This window comes from Aegilops tauschii, chromosome 3 (genome assembly GCF_002575655.3).
Source record: "Aegilops tauschii subsp. strangulata cultivar AL8/78 chromosome 3, Aet v6.0, whole genome shotgun sequence".
In the NCBI taxonomy this organism is placed as follows: domain Eukaryota; kingdom Viridiplantae; phylum Streptophyta; class Magnoliopsida; order Poales; family Poaceae; genus Aegilops; species Aegilops tauschii.
This window is the reverse complement of record NC_053037.3, coordinates 498131596-498155186: the sequence shown is the minus strand read 5'-3', so window position 1 is coordinate 498155186 and position 23591 is coordinate 498131596. Positions and strand designations below refer to the sequence as shown.

The 23591-nt window shown below is 47.6% G+C and overlaps 1 protein-coding gene across 2 annotated transcripts; it reads left to right on the top strand.

Moving 5' to 3' along the window:
• Positions 1–9645: 9645 nt before the first annotated feature.
• Positions 9646–12004, top strand: LOC109743870 (protein NRT1/ PTR FAMILY 5.10). Of its 2 annotated transcripts, none has more exons than XM_020302956.4 (4): positions 9646–9992; positions 10082–10299; positions 10460–10950; positions 11086–12004. In XM_020302956.4, the coding sequence occupies exons 1-4, from the start codon at positions 9866–9868 to the stop codon at positions 11897–11899; spliced, it is 1650 nt and encodes a 549-aa protein (XP_020158545.1). In that variant the 5' UTR covers positions 9646–9865; the 3' UTR covers positions 11900–12004. The 2 variants fall into 2 exon arrangements, with proteins under 2 accessions (XP_020158545.1, XP_020158546.1); XM_020302957.4 differs by having other exon boundaries at positions 9701–9992; positions 10443–10950.
• The last annotated feature ends 11587 nt before the right edge of the window (positions 12005–23591 follow it).

Here is a 23591-nt window from a genome sequence, read left to right as displayed (position 1 = left end):
TTGACAGTTCGCTTTGAATAAAACTCTTCCAGCAAGGCCCAACCTTGGTTTTACATTTGCCTCACCTAGCATTTTCCCTTGGGAGTCACGCATCCCGAGGGTCATCTTTATTTTACCCCCCCCCCCCCGGGCAGTGCTTGTCTAAGTGCTGGTCCAAACCGAGCGATGTCCGGCACCCCCTAGGCAACCAGGGTCTATGCCAACCCGACGTCTGGCTCATCCGGTGTGCCCTGAGAACGAGATATGTGCAACTCCTATCGGGATTTGTCGGCACATCCGGGCGGCTTTGCTGGTTTTGTTTTACCATCGTCGAAATGTCTTGTAACCGGGATTCCGAGACTGATCGGGTCTTCCCGGGAGAAGGAATATCCTTCGTTGACCGTGAGAGCTTATAATGGGCTAAGTTGGGACACCCCTACAGGGTATTATCTTTCGAAAGCCGTGCCCGCGGTTATGTGGCAGATGGGAATTTGTTAATGTCCGGTTGTAGAGAACTTGACACTTGACTTAACTAAAACGCATCAACCGCGTGTGTAGCCGTGATGGTCTCTTCTCGGCGGAGTTCGGGAAGTGAACACGGTTTCTGGGTTATGTTTGATGTAAGTAGGAGTTCAGGATCACTTCTTGATCATTGCTAGTTTCACGACCGTTCCGTTGCTTCTCTTCTCGCTCTTATTTGCGTAAGTTAGCCACCATCTTGCTTAGTCGCTGCTGCAACCTCACCACCTTATCCATTCCTTTCACATTAAGCTTTGCTAGTCTTGATACCCATGGTAATGGGATTGCTGAGTCCTCGTGGCTCACAGATTACTACAACACCAGTTGCAGGTACAGGTTTTGCGATGATCATGACGCGAGAGCGATGTTACTTGTTTTTGGACTTCTTCTTCTGCTTCTTCTTCGATCAGGGGATAGGTTCCAGTTCGGCAGCCTGGGCTAGCAGGGTGGATGTCGTTTGAGCTTCTGTTTGTGTTTCATCCGTCGTCGGATGTTAATCTTATGTATGTGTATTTATGTATTCTTGCGGCATGTGTATGCCTTGTATGTATCCCCATCTATTATGTAATGTTGATATAATGATATTCACCTTGCAAAAGCGTGTCAATATGCGGTTCTATCTTTGGTGGGACCTTCGAGTCTCTTTAGGATGGTATCGCATATTGGGCGTGACATGCGACCTCCTCAACGGCTGGCTGGTGTAACCACCCCGCCAACAAGTGCAGTCGTGCTAACCTTCTAACCTATTCGTCTTTTATTTTATCCTTTTTTGGTTTCTATTTTTTTCTTATTTTTTCCTTGACTGATGAATTGTCCGCAAATACGTGAACTTTTTTCTTCAAATCAATGAACTTTTTTGAATTCCTTTAAAAAAAACTCAAAATGATGATTTTTTTTGGATTTCAATGAACTTTTTTCAAATTTAATGAGCAATTTTCAAATTGAAGAACTTTTTTTCAATTTCGATGAAATATTTTTAATTTCGATGAACTTTTTTCAAAATCGACGAACTTTTTACAGAATAAATGAATTTTTTTCAAATCCGATGAACTATTTTTCAAAATTGATTAACTTTTTCCAAAAATATATGAACCTTTTTTAAAGAGATGAACTCTTTTTTTCAAATGGATGAACTTTTTCTTTACATCTGTAAACCTGTTTTATTTCACATTTTTGTTTCGTAAGAAATAGGAAAACTGAGTGGTTTTTCAGCATAAAAAGAAAAAAAACTGGCTGCTAGGGAGCGGCCAAGCGAGCGGCGGATCCAGCAGTTTTTTTAAGGGATAATCCAAGCTTTACTAACGTTCAAAGACCACAGTTTGTGGAATACATCTTGGATTATGGGGATTGCCTAGCCACACATGGTGTCCAGGGTCTAAAGAGAGCGCATGTTTCGCTAAGCTATGCGCCTCCACATTGGAGTTTCGGCTTTCATACATGAAATTACACATAAAATGACGAGCTCTACTTTGAATCTCCTTGATGACAGTGCCATATTTTCCACTGTTTCCTGAAGTTATGTCGCCCACCACCTGTCTCGAATCAGACGAGATAATCATATGCTGGATGTTCAGGTCCTCCGCTAGTGATAATGCTTCCCTGCACGCCAATGCCTCAAGGGTAGCAGGGTCTGAGATGCCTTTGAGAACAATTTCCCATGCGCGATCCAGCAGCTAAGCTAGCGATCGAACTCAGCGACCGTTTTCGTTTCCCGAGCAAGCGCGCTCGTGGGCTGGCCCATGCCAGCGACAGTGCAAGCACCAGCTCGTTAACGGGGGCCTGCAGCGCTGCTGATTAGGGGCTCCCAAATGAGGGAAGCACGGCTATGTGCCGCATGTTGCGAGTCGTACTAGGCCTCGCCTGCAGGGAGCAAGTCTTGGACCGGCCCATTGGACAAGGCATCATGCCGCGTTTTTTATTCACATTTTTGTTTTTGTTTTTGTTTTCTTTTCTTTATTTCATTTTAAACTTTTGTATTTCTAAATATTTTTAATATGTATATTACGAAAAAATCTTTACATATAATTAAATAAAATTCTTGCCTCGCATTTATAAAATATTAAATGTGTATAAAAAATGTTCTTGATGTACACAAAGATTGTACAATGTGACTAAATAAAGGAGAAAATATTTATCACAAGTCAGTAACATATTGACCAGATGTACTAAAAATGTATTCAGATTTTTTTTAAATGTTCCGTCCCACTAAAACATGTACGTCACATTTGATGGAAATATTTCCATGTTCACAAAAATGTTCTTGAAATTTAGAAAAATGTTACATGCAAGTTAAATAAAGTTGTCATAGGTTTAAATAATCTTTTTCTATTAAAAATGTATCATGACATATAATAAATATATTAAAAAATGTATGTGTAAATTCCAAAAATGTTTGCAGAATGTAAAAAAACTGTTTGTGTAGTTTGGAAAAATGTTTGTTGTCATTTAAAAAATGTACAACATGTATTCGGAAAACAATGTTACCATATGTTCAAAAGAGTGAACAAAACATGTATTTGAAAAACTATACATGATATATATTTGAAAAATGTCCAACATGTATCAATGAATTGTTTCACGTGTGCCCTAAAAGTGTACCGATAAAAAGTCGACAAAGAAACAAAGAGAGAACAAAAGTAAAACTAAGAAAGAAACAAAAAATGAAACCTAGACTAAAAAAAGTGAAGAAATGAAAAGGTAAAAAAGCAAAGAAAGAAAAAAAAAAACAACTGAAAAAAAAAAGAGAAGCAAGGTAGAAAAAGAAAAGGCAAAGAAAATCAATGAAAAACCAAGGAAAAAGGAAAACAAAACAAAAAAAATGAAAAGCCGCTCGAGTGAACCAAGTGATTTAGCGAACTAAATGGGCCAGCCGGCTATGATCGCCCATAGGGGGGGGGGGGGTCCTATTAGGGGGAACGTATCTGGTGCACCAAGCCAATTGGTGCTACCGGTGCACCGGACCCCGTTGCACATTAAAAAATGTTCAAAAAAATCCGGAAAAATTTTAGTGTATCGATACAACATCAATGTATCTTGTCACAAAAATTCAAATCAAAAAACAAAACAATGGTCAAGATAAAAAAATGACAAATTTGACGTCAATGTGCTAATGGGCCAAAACTGAAGCCCAGCTTGTGTTATGCACTATTCATGTCAAATTTGTAATTTTGTATCTCGAGCAATGTTTCGAATATTGATCTAAATTTTTGTGACAACATATATTCATGTTGTGCCAATGCACTAATTTTTTTTCCGGATTTTTTGATCATTTTTGAATGTGCAAACGGGCGACCGGTGCACCGGTAGCACAAATTGCCCCGGTGCACCAGATACATCCACCCCTATTAGGAATCGGTACATGCGACACATAGCTGTCTCGAGAAAAAGGTGTCTTCGCAGGGGATCGATCTCTCCACATTGCCGGTCTAGCCAAAGCTACGACCAACCCGAGCTATGGGACCACTATACAAAATAAAATATTTGTTTCCTTATTATAAATAGTACCACCTTGCTGCTTTACATCATGCTCTACTAATTTATAGTGATTTTCGTAAAAGGGAAAAGAAGTGATAGATGTGCTAATAGATTTAAAGAAAAAAAATAGTGATGTATAAATGCCGATATTAGTTAAATATTGTAAAAGCAGGAAGTGATATTCATGCCATAAAATTGTACTTCCTCCGTCCACGAATAAGTGTACTTCTACCATTTGTCGTAAGTCAAAGTTTTATAATTTTAACCAACTTTTTAAAAAATAGTAGTAGTATGTATGACATCAAATTCGTATATTATAAAAATACATTTCAAAACTACTCTAGTGCCATAAATGCTACTACTTTTTTCTTAAAGTTGGTCAAAGTTTTAAAACTTTGCCTTAGGATAAAAGCTATATGTATACTTATACGCGGACGAAGGGAGTACGTTCATTTAAAAAGAATTGCACGTTGCTTCACTTTCTCCACGTGCTCCTTTTTTTGAGGAATCTCCACATTCTCCTACTAAATCATCACGTCTGGGCTCAATCAAACCATCTGGTGGTCATGTGGCAACATGGCCCATTGGGGCAATTATGGGCTTCTTTTTTGTAGAAACGACACATGATTGTTCTAGAACACAATAGAGATAGCAACAGTATATTGTTCATGCAAATCCTGCTGATATTAGTCGTTGGATTTAAAAGACCAATGGTTATGATTGATGTTCTTGGTCCTGCTTAAGACTCGTGCACTATATAATAGTATAGATATAGATACTTCTATGATTTTAAATTAGTAAACAGCGGCAAGAATTGATAAGCAGTAATAACTGGTCCTATTTGACGCACCACCGGAATGGGGGCTAGGCGGGGATACCTTTATTCCATCTTCAGGGAGCCGCCGCCGTCTCGCCTTCCTGAGCAGAACGCAAACCCTACCAAGACAGGAAAAAATGACTAAAAACGAAGCCCTCCCGCCGGCCCTTGCCAGGATCCACCGCGCCTCCATGGCCCGAGGGCCACCGGAGACGAGGCGGACGTGCGGCGGCACCGGCGAGAGGCAGGAATCCTAACTTTCTTTCTTGGAGGAGGAGGAGGAGGGCGTGTGGAGGTGTGTCTCTCGCTGATCTAGCTTTGGTGGATTTGCTCGGATCTCGTCGTTATTCGTCTACGTTCGTGTGTCTTCGGGTTGAATTCTTCCAACCTGCGTTTTTCTTCATCGGCAGTACTTGTTGTTCTGGTGCGCTGGTCCTATGGGGCCTTAGCACAACGACTTCCCGATGATGTCGCTTGAAACTGCGTCGGTATTTCCCCAAAGAGGAAGGGATCATGCAGTACAACTACGGTAGGTATTTCCCTCTGTTGTGAAACCAATGTATCAATCCAGTAAGAGAAGCAAGCAATAGTATGTAAACGTTGCCTGCACAAAAAGAACAAATACTTGCAACCCGACGCGTATGAGGGGTTGCACTAAAAAAAGACACATCCGTGACATTTTGGGCCGAACAGAAATTTTTTATGATATGCTTATGGCACTTCTATGACGATAATTGTGACAAAACCACGTATCATCATAGATGTGGTGGGCTCGTACTTCTATAACATAAAATCATGACAAAAAATGAGCTTTTCGTCCTGGGCGAGCCGAGGACGCACCTGCATGACATTCTTTGGGCCGTCCATGATGGAAAAAATCGTGCTAGAAGCGAGGGCAAGGAAAATTTCGGGGAGTTCCCGGTTACGGTGGGTGGTCGGGGCCGAGCGATGCACTGTGGTTTGCGCGTTTCTCTCTCATATGCGCGTGTGTGCGAGGCTCTAACTGAACCTGAGCGATCGCACTATAGCTACGTTACTGAACCCGAGCTATCGATCGAACCGATGGCTGTTAACTAAACCCGAGCGATTCATTCGCTGCTGACTGAACCCGAGGTATTCCTTCGCTGCTGCTGCTAACTGAACCCGAGTGATCGGTCACTGTTGCTGCTTTACTGAAGCCGATCGAGCCCCCGTGCGAGACGTAGCCAGCCGGTGTTGGGTTCCCTCTCGATGTCCGTGCGCGCGGATGTAGAACGAGTCGAGATGTGGTGAGTCAAGCCGGTTGGTTGGCTGTGGATGAACAATTCCCGGTGAGGGTTCGATGAACATGACCCCATGGTAGTAGTAGGCCGTCGTCGCTGGATGAACAGGACCCCGATCGAGAGGAGGCCGCCACACACGCCCGAGCCGGTTGAGGAAGAATGAACAGGAGGATCCCGGCCGTGGAAACGAAACTGGATTCTGACGCTTGAATCAAAAGTTATGGCTTTTAAGATTTTTTAAACTCCAAATAAATGCACGTAGAGACTAGATCTGAAATGATTTCTTTACTAACGTGGTGGGATCATGTGGGGTACGAGGGAAGGTGGTATCAAGGGACCAGAGTACTTCCTTTTTTAGAAGTATGTGGGGGGAAATCAGTTGCATTTTCCATATATGATAGGAGCGCTAGATCACACGAGTAGGCGCCCGAGCGCTCGCTAGCCACATCCTATTTTTATGGGTGTGTCTAGGATACATCTAGATGTGCCCTAATTATTGCACATCTAAGTGTGTGAATCAAACACAGAGAGAAAGAAAAATATTCACACGAATATTGATGTAAAACCAATGACATAGAACTTAAATGTACAATACTTATGGCACATGTACATGTGCTTTAATAAAACTGTATTTTTATTCAAACAAACAAACAGACAGCTCAAAAGGAAAGAAAACAGATCAGAAGGCTGCAAGTCGCGGCTACTGGTGAAGCAAGCACTCCTACGTGCTTGTCCGTTTCGGGGAAGGCAGATGAGGAAAGAGCCTGTCCGTCCGAGGTGGCACGAGGCCCGTGCACGGAGGACGCCCGCCCCCTTTTTGCGCGCGACAGCCACGCGCAGTGCGCGTGGGGAACGTGCCCGGGCGTGTGCCCCCGCGCCGCCGGCACACGCCCCGGATCTGCTGCGCCCGCGGCAGCTCGCCGCATCCGTGTATCTCGAGATCGATCAGAGTCGCTTGGAGTTGAACTTTGGAACTTTGGAACCTACCTGGGCATACGAACTGAACTACGTACTACTGAAAATAGGAGGCGGTGAATTGTCTCGAACTGTCAACCGTGTATTCTCTTCACAACCTGTAGGACGTGGTTTCGCACGTCCATTTCTGGAACGATGAACAGCGACCTGGTTTAAACGCTGGATACTCTGAGAAAGGCTCCAACAACGACGACACATCGGTTTCACTGTCAACTTGTACAGACAAATGGAGTCTGGACACAATCCTTTTCAGATTTAGGCACCGCTATAAAAAAATACAACGTATGACATTGATATTGCAGGAGAGTAGAGTAAAATACGTATGCAATCATCAAAGTTGTCGAGTACGTGCAATCCAGGCCTTGAATTCAGGAAGTCTCCACTTTGATCCTAAAAATTTCCAAAGGGCTCACCACATTTTTCTTCTTCAATATTTCATGCGTACCGGAATGTCGCAAAGAACGATTTAGTTATTTTTATCGGTCTGACTGTGCTTGTGTCCTCTTTTTATTTACATCCCTGCATGTACTTGTTAACTTGAACGCTTTATAAATGGTTGTATGCATCACATGATGCAACCCCCCCCCCCCCCCCCCCCCCCCCCGCGCATCGCCGGGACACCATATGCGTCAAACATGTAAACCACATCAGAGTTTACCCCAACCATTAGGAACCCCTAACCCCTAAATTCCACCTCCACTCGTCCTCACCGCCAACACTTGACCACCTGTCGCATTTGCGTCCTGGGTTGCCGCCTCTCCTACCATCGCTCGTCACTGCCATGGCCATCCTCTCCTGTTTGTCTCTCGTCTTGAGTCACCTCCATCAATAGTCAATTCAGCACAAGACATGTCGTCTTCACACGCCATCTTCATGATAGTCAAGTCATCATCGATCAATCTTCAAGTACCCATCATCGCCTTCTTACGCCACGCTAAACCGAGCACCGTTACAATATCAACAGTCAAACAAAAAGATCAGAGTGGGACTATACAGGACCCCTTAAGAACTTGAAGGACTTAAAAGAAGCAGTTGCACCTCCTCAACAAATACGGTAGCTTTGGGAAGATACAAAGACCCTTTTTTTGCGGGTACATACAAGAGACCATGACCCTTTAAGAAAGTTTGAGAACCTAGGGTCTTTTTGATTCATGAGCTTGTAAAAATGCAGGATTGAAATGGCATGCCCATTCTTCCTGCATGATTTTGGTTCATTTGATTAAAAGACAAATATATATATATATATATATATATATATAAGTGTATGCTAAATTTTCTCTCGTTTTTCTCCGCTAACCCTAGGCGCAAATTCTTCCCTCCAGACTTCACTGACGAGCCCATGGATTCGCCTAACCTCTGCATGCCACTATGGTGGCCGGTGGCGGGGAGGGAAATCCCGGTGCCTTCACTCTGGTTAGTAGTTTAGATTAGGGTATAATCCTCGCAGGTGCGACGCTCAGGCGGATGGAGGCGCTCCTTCTTTGAGTTTGTCCTCCGGACACTGATCCTCCTTGAGTTCGTCTGTCTGGATGTAGTCGACGGAGCTCCGACATAGATTCGTAGTCGACGGAGCTCCGGCATAGATTCCTGCCATCGCCTTAGGGCGGTGAGATTAGTGTTTCTCATCATGTAGCGAGATTTGGTGCTATGTACTTCAAATTTATGCACGGGTTCAACGGCGACGCTCGAGGCTCCATTGCTGTTACTTCAGATCTATGCAAGAGTTCTCAACTGTCATCGACAAGGTCAAGCTGGCTCCGCTAAAGAAGCGGCGATAGCGGCTCGTTCTGGCGTCGATAGTGGTCGTTCGATGGTCTCAAAATCTCGATGTAATCTTTATTATGTTTGAGATGGTTTGTACTACTTCCGATCAAGATCTGGTCTTTATGCAACAAAAAAAATGTATGCTATATTTTCTATGAGATGTGGCGCAAAGAAATTGTTCCTACAGATCAAACGACTGATACTTAAATAACTATTGAAAATTCTAATATATTAGGATTTATTTGAAAATCCTATGAATCGAAGAGTTGTTTTAAAAACAGGGCTTTAGGAACATCTTTTTTTTCGAGGGTACATCAATGACTTATCTTAGCTTTATAAAAGGAGTCTCATTCGTCAGATTAAGGGAGTACCAGGCTGACATCTCCCGCAAGAGATCCGGGCGATGCCCACGCGATTCCGCGCGACGCAACCGGCCAAACGGGGCCGCGCCAACCCCAGAACCGGATCAGGTCGCCTCTCCGCATACGCACGTCTCCTCCCATCCCATCCCCCGCAACCCCCGCTCCGATTCGAGTAGGTGGCGTGATTCTCCCACTCTACCGCACACCCCTCTTCACCCGCGTCATCACACAGTACGAATTCAGGATGGAATCATGATACATCCATGGCCGCCTCCCGGTGCGCCCGCCGTCGCCGTGCACGCCAATGCCATTGCTGGGGACAGCACCACATTTTCCTTTGCTGGAAAGGATATCATGGGCAGCATCATTATCAATTTACCCACCACGTGAGGCGTACACATCCGTGTAAAGTCGCACGGTCCATTTACTAGTGCTTAGCAGAAGATTCCCAGAGAAGAAAAAGAGCGTATTTTGTTAGCGAAAAGCGAAGAAAAAGGGCGGATTGCAGCGTGAATCGTGTCGTGTACCTCCTTGTCCGAGCCCGTCCGTCGTGCTGCGCGCTGGCCCGATCCCGTACTGCACCTCAGCCGGCCGCCACGGTATATGATGATAGCCCCGGCCCCCGTCGCATTATCCTTTGTGCAGCAGCCCCTTCCGGTTTGATTTGCCGGCACGCACACGCGACAGGCCAGACCAGACCCAACTGAAGAAGAATGGACGCCACCCGCGCCCTCCTCCTGCCCCGCTCCGACGGCGCCGTGCCCGGCGTCGTCGACTTCCGCGGCGGCCCCGCCCCGCGCGCCTCCACCGGCCGATGGTCCGCCGCCATGTTCGTCCTCGGTACGTACGGCCCCCGATCCAGCCCATGATGATCATCGATCGAGGGGTGGTCTTAATTTGGGTTCCTTTCTGTGTCCTTGGGATTCAAGGTGTGGAGATCGCGGAGCGGTTCGCGTACCACGGGGTGTCGGCCAACCTCATCAGCTACCTCACGGGGCCGCTGGGGGAGTCCACGGCCGGCGCCGCCGCGGCGATCAACGCGTGGAGCGGCGTGGCCACGATGCTGCCGCTGCTGGTGGCCTGCGTCGCCGACGCCTGGCTCGGCAGATTCCGCACCATCGTGCTCGCCTCCGTCCTCTTCGTCGTGGTCAGCCCGCTTTTCCCCTCCCGTAAAAATTCCCTTTTGACAAAAAAAGTGCTCCATGAACGAACCCCTTTCTGTCCGCCCTCCCCCAATCAAGCTCGCGCGCTTCCACTGACAGAGAAGTGCGTCCGGCTGACCACTGACAGCCGGGTTGCCGTTGCAGAGCATGGGCATGCTGACCCTGTCCTCGGCGCTCCCGGTGTTCCACTCGGACGGGTGCACCAGCTTCACCTCGCTCTCGGGCGCGTGCTCGCCGTCGCCGGTGCAGGTGACCATCTTCTACGTCTCGCTCTACCTGGTGGCGCTGGCGGAGGCCGGGCACAAGCCCTGCGCGCAGGCGTTCGGGGCCGACCAGTTCGACCAGCACCACCCCGAGGAGTCCGTCTCCCGGAGCTCCTTCTTCAACTGGTGGTACTTCGGCATGTGCTCCGGCACCGCCGCCACCACCATGGTCTCCAGCTACATCCAGGACAACATCGGCTGGGGCCTCGGCTTCGGCATCCCCTGCCTCGTCATGGTCCTCGCGCTCGCCATGTTCCTGCTCGGCACCCGCCGCTACCGCTACTACACCTCCACCCAGTCCAGCCCCTTCGCCCGCCTCGCCAGGGCCTTCGTCGCGCTCCTCAAAGGCTCCAAGTCCAGCCAATGCGCCAAGTATGATCACTCATCATCCATCATTCTCGTTTGAAATCTGCAATTTCGCCATGAGATTTCTGAATGCATCATCCAATCAGGCTTACATTGATTACGGTGGAAATTGATGTGTTTGGTCTCTCTTGTGACGAGCAGCACTCTTGCGGGTGAGGATGGTGAGTTCAACGCGGAGCACCGGGAGGAGGTTCGGGGCCTGCTGCGGCTGTTCCCCATCTGGGCGACGTGCATCATCTACGCCGTCATCTTCTCCCAGTCGTCCACCTTCTTCACGAAGCAGGCCGCGACGCTGGACCGGCGGATCGGCGCCACCTTCCGCGTGCCGCCGGCGGCGCTGCAGACGTTCATCAGCCTGACCATCATCACCTTCATCCCTGTCTACGACCGTCTCTTCGTGCCCGCCGCCCGGCGGTTCACGCGCCTGTCCTCGGGAATCACCATGCTGCAGAGGATCGGCACGGGGCTGGTCCTCGCCCTCGTGGCCATGGTGGTGGCGGCGCTGGTGGAGGCGAGGCGGCTGGGCGTGGCGAGGGACGCCGGGCTCGTGGACGACCCCAAGGCGGCGCTGCCGATGAGCCTGTGGTGGATGGTGCCGCAGTACGTGCTGTTCGGGCTGTCGGACGTGTTCGCCATGATCGGGCTGCAGGAGTTCTTCTACGACCAGGTCCCCGACGCGCTGCGCAGCCTGGGGCTGGCCTTCTTCCTCAGCATCTTCGGGGTGGGCCACTTCCTCAGCAGCTTCCTCATCTCCGCCATCGACGGCGCCACCAAGAAGGGCGGCGCCAGCTGGTTCTCCAACAACCTCAACCGCGCGCACCTCGACTACTTCTACTGGCTGCTCGCCGGGCTCTGCGCGGCGGAGCTGGCCGCGTTCGTGGTCGTCTCGCGCGTCTATGTGTACAAGAAGAGGGTGGCTCACCATGACCATGGCGACGGTGGTGCTGTCATGTAATCACTTGCTTGCGAATGTATAGATGTATAGCGTTATAGTATAATGGAGACTGCTCGCCGGAAAAGGGGAAGCCTGAAAATCAATGTCGACGCTTCATTCCTTGAACTGGGTGGTTATGGCAGCACAGGACTTGTGGTTGGAAGCTCTGACGGAAAGCTTTGTATGGGCGCACGCAGTTTGGTACCGGTTTGGTTTGCGGCTAGAGCTCAAGCCATGGAGATGTATGCCCATTCGTGAAGGAATACAACTTGCCAGAGATCTGGTATAAGGGTTTGCAGTGAGAGCAACTCCAATGAGTCGACCCATTTTGTCCGCGGCCGTCTGTTTGGGTTGGTGCGGACAGAAAAGGCGGCCCAACGCGCCGACCCAAACGGACGCACGTCCGTTTTTCGTCCGCGGACGACCCATTTTTAAGCCTGATTTGCGTCGGGGCGGACATGCACCGGACGCGCGCGCGGTCGCCTACTCCTGTCCCCGGGCCCGCTGGTCTGTGGCACATTGGCCTCCCCCCCCCCCCCCCCCCCGGCCAGCAAGCAACCCTCGCCCCCCACCTCCTCCGTCACCGACGCCGCCGCCCATTTTTGCGGCGACTCTTCCAGCTGCCGCCGCCTCCACATCCGTCCAGCAACGCCGCCCCTGCCCCCAGTCGCCCGCCGCCGCCAGGGAGCAAACTAGTTCCCGCCGCCGCTTCCCCCACCGCACAGCCGCCCGCGACCAAGAAGACGCCTCGCCGCCCCCGCCACATACGACCGGCACGCTCGTCAGACGCCGTCACACTCGTCGGACGCCGGCAGGGCAGCTAGCTGGTCTGTGGGCGCCGCGTCTCCCCTCGCCGGCCGTCTCCTTCTTCGACGCCCGCAAGCTGTTCGACAGAAAATGGACTCCGATCCGCCGACGAGTTCTTTTTCCACAATTTCATTTGCGACTCCGACGATTCGTCGTCTGACGACGAGGAGGAGATATTGGCTGCCGTGTTGGTCCATCACCACCTCAACAACCAGCGGCCGTTGTTCCGTGGCTCCATTCCGGGCCACCTTCCGGCGTTGAATCGTAATCGAGAGAGCGGGCATTTCCTTCTCTGGAAGGACTACTTTGATACAACAAACCCGTTGTTCAAACATCACAAATTCCGCGGCCGGTTCCGTATGAGTAGGCATGTTTTCAACCGTATTAGAGAGGGAGTGGTCGGCTATGATGACTACTTCGAGTGCAAAGAGGATGCCGTCGGCAAGATTGGTTTCTCCTCTTATCAGAAATGCACTGCCGCCATCCGAATGCTTGCATACGGAGTGCCCGGTGATCTCATTGACGAGTACGTCTGTATGAGCGAGTCTACATGCCTAGAGTCCCTGTATAAGTTCTGCAGGCCTGTGATTGTTGTGTTTGGCCCTGAGTACTTGAGAGAGCCGACACAATGATATCAACGTGCTTCAGCACTCGCCGGTGTTTGCTAGGCTTGCGAAGGCAACAGCCCACCGGTGAACTTTACTATAAACGGTCACAACTACGACAAAGGGTACTATTTGGGTGACGGTATCTATCCTCAGTGGACCACTATTGTAAAGACAATACCCAACCCTGTTGGAGAGAAAAGGAAAAGATTTGCCCAAGAGCAAGAGAGTGCTAGAAAGGATGTCGAGCGTGCCTTTGGTGTTTTGCAATCTCGATGGGGCATCGTTCGGTATCCTGCTAATACTTGGAGCACGCAGAAACTATGGGAGGTGATGACTGCTTGTGTGATCATGCACAATATGATCGTAGAAGACGAGCGCCCGGAACGTCTGTACGATTAAGGCTTTCAGTTTCAGGGTGAGAATGTTGTGCCTGAGCATGGAGTTGCGGCAACATTTGAGCAGTTCACTCGGTTTCATAAAGACATGCGTGATTGGGAAACTCACGTGCAACTGCAAAATGATTTGGTTGAGCATATGTGGACTCATGTTGGCAACCAATAGATGTATCTTTTTTTATTCGTTTGTAAAAATATGTGAAACATTTTTATTTTTATTTGGCCTGTAACTATACTATTTATTTGGGCGGACTATTTTGTTTGTTAAATTTTTATTTCACAATGCAATGCAAAATTGGGCGGCCAGCCGACCACGCCTGCACATATGGGTCGGCGTGTTGGGCGCGCTGCCGACCCATATGAAAAACAGGGCGGACGCCGGGCGGGCGGCCAACCCAAACGGACAAAAAAGGACGAAATCGCCGTCCGTTTGGGTCGGCATGTTGAAGTTGCTCTGAAAGTGATGCTAACTAGGTGGTGACGCGCAACTCTGAATCTTCAGAGGGAACCGCTGTCTCAGCTGTTTGCCATGAAATCAAGGAGCTTCTGGTTGGGTTTACTAGTTTTTTTTTTTTGAGAAAATGTGGGTTTACTTTTTTTTAGGGGTAAAAAAAAAAACGGCCCATCCTTGTGCTAAGCAGGCCATAGATGAGAGGAGGATAAATTACATGTCTAGTTTCCAAGCTGGCTGTATTCAGATTCATTGTAATCCCTTTGAGCAATATAAGCTCTTGATTCGAAGAAAAAAGATCTGAGCTCCGAGCAAATACAAAGTAACTCATATGATTAATAATTACAATAAGATCTCTTCAAAACACATTCTTTATGATGTCAATCTCTGCTAATACTCCTAAAATTTCAGTATAGAGGATACAATTAGACCACGGCGACGGCGCTATCGCTTTTTCACCCGCACAAACATGGCCAATAAAGTTTTCTGATAGCCCCTCGAGTTGCCTATATCTAAAAAGATGGAAATCATTGGGCGATGAACTTACTTGGGTCGGGATGATCCCCTAGAAGAGCAGGTCATCGAATCACAATATCTTCACCATGGTGTCGATGAAAGATTTCATCTCCACAAAAATCAAACCAAGAAAAAAAAAGTTTGACACGCTAACATAAACTCGTATAATTGGATCTGCGAGGACACAAAACTCTCTACTTCATGGCACCACCAAAAAAGAACGAGGTGTAATTTATTCTCATAAACTACGATCATCACTAGACGTTGACTAAGAACGTAATACACTTAAGATTTAAGGTCCCATCACCACTCAACGCCAAAATGGTGGTTCGACCCAAGGGGACCAAAATTTGTCTTGCGACGACTGCAGTTCTCCAAGGAATCCTACCTGTAGCATCAGCGACACTACATGATTCATGTGCTTGGGCCTAGCTATAGTACAAAGTGATTGGGTGATCTGCAAGTACGAAAATGGGGGCCGCGACTGTGTGTTGCTTGCAGGGACCCGAAGGTGGCATCGTTCGCAGAGCTCCCGTAAATGGGTCAGGCCCAGTGTTTTTAGATCGGTTTTTCTTGCGGGGTTTTCGTTTCTTCTCCATTTTTCTCCGGGTTTTTTCCTGACATTTAAATTTTCAGTTTTTTTAAATCATTCATTACATATTTAAAAAAAGTTTTAGCAGTGCAAAAATAATGGTAAACATGTAAAAAAATATTTTGGTTGTATATGAAAAATGTACAATATGAATGAAAATTTAGAAATCAGAAACATATATTAAAAATGTAAATTATATATGTAAAAATGTTAAACATATATAAGAAATGTTCCTAATGTATAAAAAAATGTACAATGTGTATGAAAATAATTAGGCATTAAACTATATATTTGAGAAAATGTTAATCATGTATTTGGAAAAATGTTTAACATGTATAGAAAAATGTTCCATGTATACGAAAAATGCACAGTATGTATGAAAAAATAGACATGAAAAACAAATATTTGAAGAAAATGTTTGTCATATATTTAAAAATATATTAAACATGTATAAAAAATGTTCCCTATGTATGCCAAAAATGTAAAATGTATATCAAAACAGTAGACATCAAAATATATATTAAAAGAATGATAAGCATGTATTTCAAAAATGTTTAACGAGTACAAAAATTGTTCCTGGTGTACACAATGAGTGTACTATGTTTATGAAAAATAATAGACACCAAACCATATATTCTTGAAAAATGTTAATCATGTGTTTGAAAATTAAAATATTCTTGATGTATAAAAAATATACAATGTGTATGGGAAAATGCTGTCATGTGTGAAAAATGAAATAAGAACCCCGAAGAAAACTGATGAAAATCAAAAAACAAACAAAGAAAAACCAAAAGAAGGAGAAGATAAAATAAAAACGAAAAATACACCAAAAAATCAAAGAAAACGGAAGTAAAACGGTGAATAAACATAGAAAAATTGAAAACCCAAAAATATGAAAAAGGAAGAAAGACATTTTTTAATAAAACCGAACTTCAAACCGAGCGAGAAGCGACCCCGAGGGAGCGACACACTGACTTGAAACCAATTGCTGGGTTGGCCCATTTTTGAAATCTCCTAAGGGAGACGCATGTAGGAATCAGTACGACGACTATAGCTCTCGCAAGAAAATGGGAGGTGGCGCCAAATGTCTGAAAACCCATGGGCCATTCGTGCTAGGTTACAAGGCCACGACAATTCCAAAGCCTATTATCTACGGAAGGGACCAAGGTGACTCCTACAAGATTGTTTCGGATATCAAGGGGGCTGCGTCTTCTACCTCCTATGCTTTTGTAATTCAGGAGATTAAAGCTAGAACTACAGATTTTGTAGATGTTAAGTTCCGTTTTGAAAGTAGAGAGGCAAACTTTGAGGCTGATGCCTTGGCAAAGGCAGCCTCGTCTCTCCCTACTGGACGCCATTTGTGGCTAGGGAACCCGCCAGACATTACTTGTATTCCTTCGGCTTTGGTTGATCAATAAAACCCCTAGTTACATGTCAAAAAAAAGGTGACTGCTACAATATGTTAATGTGGTTTGCATTCATTAGCTGGAACGGAGGGGTTATACTTGGGCTATGGCTAAAGGAGACTTTTGCATGTTCAATGCTTAGGGATCCTTTGGTTCAAAGTAAAAGTAGAGAAATAACATAGCAATGTAACTTTTTCCCCGTATGATGATACTATTCATACCTTTCGCTCAAAGGAACGGGGCAAAGGAAAATTGGAGAATATTTTTCTTTGATCTCAGTTTCAAAGAAAAAATGCAGGAATTCGAACATCCACTAGGACCTTCTTTCCATATATGTATGCAGAAAAACGAGACTATAATCCTTTGTGACATAATAGCATTCTAAGCATATATTTCATGTGGTTTTACTTTGATTTCACCATGCTTATTAGGATTATTTTCTTTTTCCAATTCCTGTGAACCAAACACCAAAGTTAACAAAATTCATGTGTTTATAAATTCACTATTTTGCGCATGCATTCCTGTGACATTCATGTATCATTTCCTATTCTCGTGTTTCTTAAATCATGCAAACCAAATGAGCTCTTCATGAGCAGTGTTTTGATCTTTGTCGAGACGGCTTTCAATCTAAGTTATCGAGCTTCACAAAATGAATCCGTAACTCTAGCAGTGCCACCATCACAACCAGGATGTCATCTATGCTCTCCCCTAACATATCTTCTTCCCCACCCTCATTTTTCTTATTTTCTTTAACATGGTATATCGTGTCTGATGGTAAGTTGTTCAACTTCATCTACAATCTCATCAGCATCCAAATGATCATTCTCCATGACGTACTCCGCACAACCCCCCCCCCCCCCTGTCGGTGTCAAAACCGGCAGATCTCGGGTAGGGGGTCCCGAACTGTGCGTCTAAGGATTGAAGGTAACAGGAGGCAGGGACACGATGTTTTACCCAAGTTCGAGCCCTCTCGATGGAGGTAATACCCTACTTCCTGCTTGACTGACTTTGATGAGTATAGGGGTTACAAGAGTTGATCTACCTTGAGATCGTAATGGCTAAACCCTAGATGTCTAGCCTGTATGATTATGATTGCCTCTACGGACTAAACCCTCCAGTTTATATAGACACCGGAGGGGGGCTAGGGTTGTACAGAGTCGGTTTACAGAGAAAGGAATCTTCATATCCGAACGCCAAGCTTGCCTTCCACGCCAAGGGGAATCCCATCCGGACACGGGGGAACGCCTTCCATATCGTATCTTCACGGCCCATGGGTCCGGCCCATGTCACATAGCCCGGACGCCCGAGGACCCCCTAATCCAGGACTCCCTCAGTAGCCCCCGAACCAGTCTTCAATGACGACGTGTCCGGCACGCACATTGTCTTCGGCATTGCAAGGCGGGTTCCTCCTCCGAGTACTTCAAAGCATCTGAACCAAAGTATTGTATTCGGCTTTGACATCTTCGGTCTTGGTAAGGTGAATTCTTCGAACAGCTCGGATCTACATTAAATGTTATATCCTTCGGCTTCTCGCCATCGTCGCCCCGGCTTCCACGTGTCAGACGAATACGAGGGGTCCAAGCATTTTTACACATAACACCCAGGCCATGTAGGGAAGGCGTCTATTTAAGGAGATTGAATCTCAGATGCCATTCCACACCAGGCGGAAAGTCCTTAGAGCTTGCCACAAGAAACCGCGCAAACATGGCCAGCATTCCTAGTTCTTCCCCCCGCCCCCACGGCCCTGAAAAAGGCGATTGGGAGAGATGCTCAGTATCCCACGCCCAGCTGACCAAGCTCCAGATGCAGGGATATCTCCCTCCCGCGGATCTAGTCCCCGTTCAGGCGGGATTAGCTTCCATCAACGGCGAAGCCCGGCGGAAAACTTCCCCAATCCTACCGAGGGGGAGCGAGTGTGCTTCGTTTCCTTCCTATTAAGAGGCGTTGGATTTCCAATCCATCCTTTCCTCCGCGGTCTCCTGGAGTACTATGGCCTCCAACTGCACAATCTCACGCCAGGCTCCATTCTGCACATCGCGGGCTTCGTCGCTCTTTGCGAGCTGTTCCTAGGCTGCGAGGCCCATTTTGAGTTATGGAGGAAATTATTCTGCCTCATCCCTCGCTCCCAAAAGGAATCCATATTCGAGGTGGGCGCGCCGAAGTGTGGCGCATAGCTGGGACATGATACCTGTCCGGCACTCCGAAGAAGGCATCCGAAGAGTGGCCCTCGGAGTGGTTTTATATTGAAGACGTCGTTCTCTCATACCCCATCCGACGAGGCCTACCCGAATTCACCAACGTTCCGTTAAAGAAACACCACAGCTGGCGCCCCCGGAGCCTCGAGGAGGAAGATAGTGCGGAGGTTAAGAAGTTAATGGACAAGATAAAGATACTTACCCAATCTGGACTGTCCACAATTGAGGTCATGGGGATTTCCATAACGCGAGGTGTTCAACCACTCCAATCCATAGGACTCCCCATGTGGACTACAACGGGGAGGATGACACATCTCGCTATGGGTGCAAGGGTCCGGACAACTTCGCCGCCCTGGCCGCCATGTTGGCTGATCTTTATAAAGGGGAGAAAGAAGAGTTCACTCGCCTTAAATGCCGAGAAGGCTTTTCCATGTACAATCCTCCCAGCTGGGTGAGCCTTTGCTTTGTAACTTTACTCGATCTCCTTCCTGAGCCGTACTTATTCAAACTTTAATCCGACTATCTTTAACAGGAACGGAGGAAAGCCGTCGCAGGGATTTATAGCCCTGCTCCGCAGCCAGAGGATCATATTCGAGACCTGGATCCCAGATTTGAGGAGGATCCGGATATATTTGTAGAGCTCAAGGAGGGGGTCTTCTATCAGGCGAGCTACGACGGCACGGAAGTGGCCATTACCGCCGATTACCCCGGCCTTCTCCCTTCCTCTCATGTAAGTACCCCGAAGACATCTCCTCCAAAAGAGTTTTCTCATTGCGCTTCACCCACCACACTGTCTCGTGCTTTAAAGGGGCGGCGCTCGTATCGCCATTCCGCAGCTGAGGCATCCCTTAAACGGGCGGAGCCTGTGTGAGGTGGGTCTTCGAAGAGAAAGGCGGATGGCGACACTTCCAAGCCTGCATCGAAGAGGTATGGTTTTTAATATGCCCCATGGAAATCATACCGTTCCTTACTGCGCCATACTTCAGGAAGAGCGTTCGCCGGACAGTATCCGGAGACCTCACCGGGCACGCGTCCACCAATCCGACCCCGGACCCTGCCTCCAGGGCTAGAGTTGATACGGGTGCCAGGCCGGATTGTCCCCTCTCCGAATATTCGGATAATGTATCCGTCACCAACTCCGAAGTGGAGAGTGCAATGAACCATCGGCGCCGGAGGGCCCCTATGCGCGACCCCCACTTTACTGAAGAGGCATTCAATGCCTTCAGCTCGGCGGATGCATACCTCTGAGCCGCTCGAGATGGGCTTGCTGGAGCCACTTACCAGCTTTCAAAGGATATGCGGGTAAGATCATACTGTGTAGATTTTAATAATCATATACCAGTAGCCCCCGAGACTTGAAACAGTTGAAGCAACTGATTTTAAGGATCGTTGTATAATCAGGTACTCACGGAGAAGAACAACATGCTGTCTCAGGAGCTAGAAAAATATCAGACCCAGCTAACTATTGATACCGCCGAACTGGAAAATCCAAGGAGGCACCGACTGGTAATGTCCCCTTCTGTCCGAAAAATATAATCATGTGCCAGTAATGTTTATTCAAATAAACACTGTTGTATTTACGATGGCAGGATCATCGGATCAGCTGAAAGAGGAACTAAAGGCCGCCCAGGCGGACAAACAACATGCCGAAAGGCAAGAGGCCGCTGGTCAACGTATACTGACACGGACCAGTGATGAGAAGAACAAGCTACAGGATGCCAACACCCAGCTAGGCGAAGAGCTGAAAGACGTGCCCAACTGGCGGACGCCTTGAAGGAGAACAGAAAGCTGAGAGGCGGCATATTCAGTATGCCTTTTAACTTACTTTCGTACAGTTCGGTAAGGCGAATCGTAACAAGTTTATTTCTGTAGGTGTGCTGACGGGGCGGCCCGAAGAAGAGGTGTACGGATTTCAAGGCGACCTTCTACAAGAGCTGTCCAAGATGCATGAGCTAGCTCAGAAGGCAATGAGAAACATCGCTAAGGCTTTATGGCCAGCCGATTCTCCTCCAGGAAGTATGGAGGAACTCGTGAATTTATTCAAGGGAGCTCGGCGCCGTTTTGCGCTATGGAAGATATCAGCATGCCGAGAAGGTGCTCGGGAAGCCTGGGCCATGGTGAAAACACGGTACACCGGACTTGATCCGAATCATATGGCGCGGGTCGGACCTCGAGTATCCGATGGACAGGAAATTCCGGTCAGCCTGGTGTACGACCAAGTGAAGATGGCCGCCAAGTATTCACAACAGGATTGTGAGCTAGAAAGCTGTTAGAGGGTCTAGAGGAAGAAGAAGTTATTGAGTCCAAGTAGCGATGTACTTTTATCGACAAACTTGTCTCCAACCGAATTCGTAAAACCATTGTCATGGCAGACTTTTTGCTTCGACCTCCGAAAACCCGAGGTTTGGAGTATTTCCAAATACTATACCGTAGGTAAACACCAAAGTATGTTCAGAAACCAGGCAGTCCGGTCATAGTTGCTTGAAAAGACAAGTTGTATTCTCGGAGTTTGTTATATTACATTTAATTGTAAGAAACATCTTCCAGAGAGAATAGTTCCGTTAAGGGTTCCTTTCCCTGGGCGAGCACGCTGTACTTTTTTTTTGCATGCCGAAGCTGTGATGCTAAAAATCACAGTACACGTTATGGTCTGGGGGTTGTGTATTGCAACAAGGGAAATTCGTCTTTTGTCCGCCGACCATTTATTCCCTTAAGAACGCTAGCTTTCGGCTTCACCCAGTCTGAGGTACATGTCCGGATAACTCGATTGTAACAATCGCAGAGGTGCTCCCTTTATGCCCTAGCCGAACAAGCGGGAACGTAGGGCATAAGCAGAGGAGCCAGGCAACCCAGCTTGGCAAAATCTTAAGTCATAAAAAGTGCATATAATGGTGAAGGAAAGACATATATGAGTGGACAACACATATATACGGTGAGCTTGATGCTCGAAAAATAATAATGAAAATAAGCTTCTTGTGAAAAGAAGCCCCAGGTATTGTGGGGTATGTACATTTAAAGATGTATACCCCTCAAGTGTGCGGTTTATCCGATCACAAGCTAGAAGCCGTATAAAACGGAAAAAGAGGAAAAAAGTGAAAGCGATGAAAAAAGGTACATGTGCGGACTTAGGCGTAGAATCTTCGGAGCCGGGCAGCGTTCCATGGGTTTGGTTCCAAGCGATTATCCGAAGCATTGCGAAGGCGATAGGCTCCTCCAGTGAGAACTTCATATATAATGAAGGGACCCTCCCATTTGGGCTTGAGCTTGTCCTTTTTCTTCTCTGGTAGGCGTAGAACAAGTTCACCGACATTATAAGTCTTTGCTCGTACTTCCCTGCTTTGATATCGCCGAGCCTGCTGTTGATAGAATGCGGAACGGGCCTTCGCGACATCGCGCTCCTCTTCCAGGCCGTCCAGATCGTCCTGCCGATCGAGCTCGGCTTCTCTCTCTTCGTACATGCGCACTCGAGGTGAGTCATGAATAATGTCGCAAGGCAAGACTGCCTCCGCGCCGTACACCATGAAGAAATGTGTATCCGGTCGTGCGATTGGGCGTGGTCCGCAGCCCCCAGAGTACGGAATCGAGTTCCTTGCTTGACTGATTCTTTCAGAGATCCACTAGTCCGGGTTTGATGTCGCTCATTATTAGGCCGTTAGCCTGTTCGACCTGACCGTTTGTCTGAGGGTGGTATACGGAGGAGTAATCGAGCTTGATGCCCAAATTAGCGCACCAAGTTTTCACCTCATCGGCCATAAAGTTAGAGCCATTGTTTGTAATAATACTGTGCGGGACACCATAACGGTGTACGACACCGGATATAAAGTCTATCATCGGTCCGGCCTCGGCCGTTTTGACTGGTTTGGCTTCTATCCATTTAGTGAACTTGTCGACCATAACTAGTAAATATTTCTTCTTATGGCTTCCCCCTTTAAGGGGTCCGACCATGTCTAGCCCCCAGACCGCAAAAGGCCAAGTAATGGGGATTGTTCGTAGGGCAGTCGGCGGCATATGGCTTTGATTGGCAAAAAGCTGGCATCCTACGCAGCGTTGTACGAGGTCCTGTGCGTCTGTTCGGGCCGTGGGCCAGTAGAAACCCGTACGGAAGGCTTTACTTAGAAGGGCCCGAGCTGCGGCATGATGGCCACCAAGACCAGGGTGTATTTCAGCCAAGAGTCGTTGTCCCTCCTCTTAGGAGATACATCGTTGAAGGACTCCGGTAGTACTTTTCTTGTATAGTTCTCCTTCATGGACTTTGTAGGCCTTCGAGCGTCGAACGATACGACGGGCCTCCGTCTGATCGTCAGGGAGCTCGTTCCTAGCAAGGTAGGCGAGGAAAGGTTGAGTCCACGGGGCAATTATAGCCATGATTTCGTGGGCCGAGGGTGTTATTTTGGCGCCCGAGCCCCCGATGATATCGGAACTGTGTTCGGAATCTGGGGGTGTGATCGGCTCCGGACCAGGGTTTCCGCTCTCGTCCTGCCACACCACTGATGGCTTGAAGAGCCTTTCCACAAAGGTGTTAGGTGGGACGGGATCGCCTTTAGCGCCCGTGTGAGCCAGGATGTCCACGGCTTGATTACTTTCTCGAGTCACGTGATGAAACTCAAGCCCCTCGAATCGGGCTGCTATTTTGAGTACGGCGTTGCGGTAAGCCGCCATCTTCAGATCCTTTGCATCGAATTCTCTGTTTATTTGGGATATTGCGAGGTTGGAATCCCCGCGCACTTCGAGGCGCTGTATGCC